The sequence below is a fragment of the Solanum tuberosum genome, unplaced genomic scaffold (genome assembly GCF_000226075.1).
Source record: "Solanum tuberosum cultivar DM 1-3 516 R44 unplaced genomic scaffold, SolTub_3.0 scf00207, whole genome shotgun sequence".
In the NCBI taxonomy this organism is placed as follows: domain Eukaryota; kingdom Viridiplantae; phylum Streptophyta; class Magnoliopsida; order Solanales; family Solanaceae; genus Solanum; species Solanum tuberosum.
In genome coordinates, this window is record NW_006239133.1 from 431826 (window position 1) to 438195 (window position 6370).

The 6370-nt window shown below is 39.9% G+C and overlaps 1 protein-coding gene across 1 annotated transcript in view; it reads left to right on the forward strand.

The window, feature by feature from the left end:
* Window positions 1-2051: 2051 nt before the first annotated feature.
* The window catches only part of LOC107062197 (F-box-like/WD repeat-containing protein TBL1X), an 18756-nt gene continuing 14437 nt past the window's right edge, over window positions 2052-6370 (forward strand). Inside the window, exon 1 of the mRNA XM_015312560.1 lies at window positions 2052-2211. Coding sequence (XP_015168046.1) covers window positions 2052-2211 — 160 coding nt within the window. The remainder of the gene's footprint in view (window positions 2212-6370) is intronic.

Sequence of the window (6370 nt, forward strand, 5' to 3'; positions counted from 1 at the left end):
TGGTGGTTATCAGTTAGAGAATCTCCCACAGAAACTATATTATTTTATTATATGTGTAAAGTTGAGTTTGTTACTGCATTCCTTTAACGAACTAAGTTGCTTTTACTATTTTATAAAGCGTTTCATGTATTACATGTGTTTTATTGCTTTATTATGAGTTGAGTTATTCATGAGTTGAGAAGAGCCAAGGTAAGTGTTTCTTTCAGAATCTTTTCAAGCTTATGTTATGTTTAGCAGTCCAACTCGCATACTCGTACATTCAATGTACTGATGCCAGTTGGCTTGCATCGTATTATGATGCAGACGTAGGTAACCAGGATCAACATCCAGCACCTCGTTGATCAGGATCAGCACTCAGAGTCAATTGGTTAGCCTCCTTGCTTCCAGAAGGCCCCTTTTTACCTTGCTTTTTAGTTTTCAGTTGTTAGGATGATCAAGGGTCCCGTCCCGACATCCCTCTTTGTTTTAGAGGCTTCATAGACAGTTAGTAGATCAGTAGTCTTTACATTATCATTTCATATATTAAGACTTGAGTTGCCATTTTGGCCAAGTTGAATGTTTGAGTTTTTAAGAAATCTCAGTATTTTATTATTCAAGTGAGTATAATGCTATTGATCATTATAAATATGCATATAGTCTTCCACTGGGTAAGTAAGCCAAGCCAAAGGTTTGTTTGGGGCCAACAATGGTTCTCGAGTGCCAGCCATATCCGGGGTGTAGGCTCAGGGTGTGACAAACTTGGTATCAGAATCCAGAGTTCAAGAGTCCTAGGGAGTCTATGAAGCCGTGTCTGTAGAGTCCTGGTTATCAGTGTGAAGCGCGCCACACTATAATTAGGAGGCTGCGACACTTAGGAAATATTCTCACTTCTTTCATACCCATTTTGTACGTTAGAGTTTAATCTCTAAAAATTTTCCTTCTAATTCGTGCTTGCGCGTGTTTTTAGATAATCATACCTTCACGAAGAGCTGTCAGAGGTCGTCCTGCTAGACGTAATGTTGAGGAGAAATAGGTACCCAATGCACCCGAGGTGCAACCTCAAGGAGAGGTTACCAATGCTGAGTTCCGTGAGGCTATCTGGATGTTGAGACAAGTTGTGACTAATCAGGTTGGGCAACAGAGAGGAGCTAGACAAGAAGTGACTGATACTTTGAAGATCTGAGTGTTCGAGCATTACTGAGGATCGAGAGAACTTTATGGAAGAGCTGAAGAAGGTATTTAATGTTATGCATGTTGCCGATACTGAGTGAGTTGAACTGGCTGTATATGAACTGAAGAATGTGGCTAGGACTTGGTTTGACCAGTGGAAGGGGGGTAGAGCTGATAATGCACCACCTGCGAGTTGGGCATGTTTTGAGGAGGCTTTATTGGGGTGTTTCTTCCCCCGAGAACTGAAAGTGGCTAAGGTACGAGAATTCCTCACACTTAAGCAGGATTGTTTGAGTGTTCATGAGTATGGGTTGAAATTCACCCAACTGTCCCGTTATGCTCCGGAGATGGTTGCGGATATGAGGAGTAGGATGAGTCTATTTGTGGCTGGGTTGTCCTGTCTATCAAGCAAAGAGGGAAGGGCAGCGATGCTAATTGGGGATATGGATGTATCGAGGTTAATGGTATATGTGCAACAGGTTGAGGAAGAGAAGCTGAGGGATAGGGAGGAATTCAGAAATAAGAAAGCTAAGATAGGGAATGAGTTCGGGAAGAAGAAAAGTAATGTGAACCGTTTAGCCTTTCAGCCAAAGCAAAAGGGACCTGCTCCATCATCTACTTGTGCACCTGCACCCAGAAATAAATGTGAGTATAATGGCCAGAATTCGCAGAACTTCAGAGCTAGACCTGCACAGTCTCAGGGTAGTGTGGCACAAGGAGGTAACTGTGTTCCTGCATGTGCTAGGCGTGGTAGAACTCACCTAGGTAAGTGTCGTGATGGCCAGACATGTTTCTTCAAGTGTGGACAAGAGGGTCACTTCGTGAAAGAGTGCCCAAAGAATAGGTAGGGTAGTGGAAATCCGGGCAATAGAGCCCAATCTTCATCAGTTGCTCCACCAGACATGGCTGTAACTAGAGGAGCTATTTTCGGTACTGGCGGAGGAGCTAACCGTCTTTATGCGATCACTAGTCGCCAAGAGCAAGAGAACTCTCCAGATGTTATCACTGATATGATTAAAATCTTTACTCTTGATGTTTATGCTTTACTAGACCCAGTAGCAAGTTTATCTTTTGTGACTCCTTATGTTGCAAATAGTTTTGATGTTCTTCTTGAGAAACTCTATGAATCCTTTTGTGTTTCTACACCTGTTGGGGAGTCTATTCTAGCTGAGCGAGTATATCTTGATTGTGTCATTTCCATCAATCACAAAGACACCATGGCTGATTTAATTGAGTTATATATATTAGATTTCGATGTCATTCTAGGTATGGACTGGATTTATGCATGTTATGCGTCAATAGATTGTAGAACTCGAGTTGTCAAGTTCCAGATTCCTAATGAGCTAGTCTTAGAGTGGAAAAGTAGTTTAGCAGTGCCTAAGGGTCATTTCATTTCATACCTTAAGGAAAGAAAGTTAGTTTCCAAGGGTTGTATCTATTACTTGGTCCGAGTGAATGACTCTAGTGTTGAGATACCTCATATTCAGTCAGTTCTAGTAGTAAAAGAGTTTCCAGAAGTTTTCCCATATGATCTACTCGGAGTCCCTCCTGAGAGAGAGATAGATTTCGGTATAGATGTTCTTACAAATACTCGTCCTATTTCTAATTTTCCATATAGAATGGCACCAACAGAATTGAAATAGCTTAAATAGCAGTTGAAAGATCTCCTAGATAAAGGTTTTGTTCGACCAAGTGTCTCACCTTGGGGTGCTCCGGTCTTATTTGTGAGAAAGAAAAATGGTTCCCTTAGGATGTGTATAGATTACCATCAATTGAAGAAGGTTACCATCAAGAACAAGTATACTCTTCCTAGAATTGATGATATTTTAGATCAACTTCAGGGTGCTTTTTGTTTTTCTAAGATAGACCTCAAATCTGGCTACCACCAGTTAAGTGTAAGGGAATGTGACATTCCAAAGACAGCATTCAGGACCCGTTATGGTCACTATGAGTTTTTGGTCATGTCCTTTGGTTTGACCTATGTGCCTGCATCATTCATGGACCTTATGAATAAAGTTTTCAAACCTTATTTAGATATGTTTGTTATCGTCTTCATTGATGACATACTAATCTATTCAAGGAATGAAGACATGCTATTCACCTCAGAATAGTTCTTCAAACTTTGAAAGATAAGGAGTTATATGCTAAGTTCTCTAAATGTGAGTTTTGGCTTGAGTCTATGGCATTCTTAGGTCACATTGTGTCTGGAGAAGGAATTAAAGTTGATACTCAGAAAATTGAGGCAGTACAAAATTGGCCTGGACCCATATCTCCAATTGATATTAGGAGTTTCTTGGGTTTGGCTGGCTATTATAGAAGGTTCGTAGATGGGTTCTCATCTGTTTCATCTCCTGTGACCAAGTTGACTCAGAAAACAGTGAAATTTCAATGGTCTGAAGCTTATGTTCAGGAATTGAAAAAGAGGTTGACTACTGCCCCAGTGTTGACCTTACCAGAAGGTACGCAAGGATTTGTGGTCTATTGTGATGCGTCTAGAGTTGGTTTGGGTTGTGTGTTAATGCAGAATGACAATGTTATAGCTTTTACCTCCAGACAGTTGAAAGTTCATGAGAAGAACTACCCAACCCATGACTTAGAGTTAGTTGTGGTAGTATTTGCTTTGAAAATATGGCGTCATTATTTGTATAGTGTGCATGTTGATGTATTCACCGATCACAAGAGTCTTCAGTATGTATTTACTCAGAAAGATCTTAATCTCTGACAAATAAGGTGGTTAGAATTACTTAAGGATTACGACATGAGTATTCTTTACCACCCAGGTAAGGCTAATGTTGTTGCTGATTCCTTGAGAAGGTTGTCTATCGGTAGTACCTCCCATTTTGAGGAAGATAAGAAAGAGTTAGCACAAGAAGTGCATAGACTTGCACGTCTAGGAGTTCGACTAATGGATTCCACAGAAGGAGGAGTGGTGGTAATGAATGGGACTGAATCATCATTAGTGTCAGAAGTAAAAGGAAAGCAAGACCAAGATCCTTTATTGCTTGAATTAAAGGCAAATGTTCATAAGCAAAAAGTGATGGCTTTTGAACAAGGGGGAAATGGTGTTTTGAGGTATCAAGGTAGATTGTGTGATTGATTTCAAGGGTAATTGGGATGATCACTTATCTCTTATTGAGTTTGCTACAACAATAGTTCTTTATGGGAGAAGATGCAGATTTCCTATTGGATGGTTTGACGTTGGTGAAGCTGGGTTGATAGGACCAGATTTAGTTCATCAAGCTATGGAGAAGGTGAAAGTGATTCAAGAGAGGTTGAAAACGGCGCAGAGTCGTCAGAAATCCTACACTGATGTTAGGAGAAGAGAGTTAAAGTTTGAAGTTGATGATTGGGTGTATTTAAAAGGTTTCACCCATGAAGGGAGTTATGAGGTTTGGTAAGAAGGAGGAACTTAGTCCCCGGTATGTTGGCCCTTACATAATTTCTAAGATGATTGGCAAAGTAGCTTATGAATTGGAGCTACCACAGGAGTTAGCAGCGGTTCATCCGGTATTTCATGTCTCCATGTTGAAGAAATGCATGGGCGATCCTTCATCGATTATACCAACTGAAGATATTGGGATCAAGGATAGCTTATCTTATAAAGAGATTCCTGTTCAGATTCTAGCTCGCCAAGTTCGCAAGTTGAGAACAAAAGAGGTAGCATCAGTCAAAGTCCTTTGGAGGAACCAATTTGTTGAAGAAGCTACTTGGGAAGTTGAAGAGGATATGAAGAAGATATATCCACATCTCTTTGAGTCCGGAGAAAATGCAGACCAAGGTACTAATTCTCTTCTTAGTACTCTTTAAATTATGAGTGAGCATGTTGTTTGTTTGCATTTGCTTGATGAGTGTTTGAACTTGATGTTACCACCCTTAGCCTAGTAAAAGTAATCTCATTTGAGGATGAATGTTCCCAAGGGGGAGATATTGTAACATCTCGCAATTTGAAATAACTAGGAAGAAGCTAATAATTGGATATAGTCATTTTTGAAAAGAAAGAAAATATGGAAATTAGTTTAAGTTAGGAAAAGTTGAGTTTTAGTCAACTTCAAATGGTCCTAACTCCTAGATCAATATGAGTTACGTGTACTTCCAGATATGGTTGGAAAGATCTTGGAATGATCTTTCCAACGCCACCAAGTTTGCACGATTCTGAGTTTGTATGAGTAAGTTATGCCCTTTGGAAGTTGGGCTATTGGATTAAGGAAAGACTAATCCGGATTTTGGAAGGGTAATTTAATTGGGGTGAATTCAGATTTTAGTCAGTTTTAGAAAAGTGAATTTCATGCTAGGGTTTGGAGAAAGGAGAAAAGAGGAGAAAGGAGAAGAGGAAGCAAGATTCGTCAAGATCGTCGAGTTTAGCTTGTGGATTTCATCGGGGGTGATCCCTACAAGGTATGTGAGATCACATATTGTTGGGTTAGTTCGCCCACGCGCCAAACATGATTTAATTCAGCGAATTTAAGTCTTTGAAAGTTTAGAAATTGAGTTCTTGATGAACATTGTTGAAGGTTTCGTTGAATTCTCGTGGGTTGTGTTGTTGAAATTTCTTGCGATTTGATTCATGTTTCTGGGCATAATTTCGGTTTGAATCTATCATATATTTAGGGTAAAAATGATTCTAAGCATTTGGGGAAAGAACCATTGAAGTTTAGAGTTGAAAAACGAAGAAGAAAAGTCGTCAAACACCTAGGAAAGGGGGTGGGGCGTCGCGCCAGCCAGCGCACCCCAAAGCAGTCTCTGAATGTGGGGCTCTGGGGTGACTCGCCAGCCAGAGCCCCCCAACTTGCCCTCTGAATTTTGAGGGCTGGCGCCGCGCGCTTCTCAGAGCGCCAAGGATGCCAGTTCTCCCCATTCCTCCCCTATCTTTTCATACTAGTTCCTTAGTGATGTACCTATGTTTTCTAGTTGATTTTAACACTATAAGGTACGTCTAAACATCATGAAATAATCCATAAACATGAGATCATGAACCTTGAATCCATACTTCAATTCAAGAAAAGTTAAGAGTCAAGTCTAGAAATTAAAGAGCAAATCAAGAGAAGTTTTTAAAGTTTTCAAAAGTCTTTCACAAACGTTTTAACTTTGTTTTAAGACTTAAAGTTCAAGTTAAGAAAAGAGTAAAGTTTGAGCTAGTTTTCAGTTAAGAGTAAGAGTATAGTTCATTCTTCAAAGATTATATGGGAACTAAGTATTCCCAAGAGTTAAAAATGTTTTCACA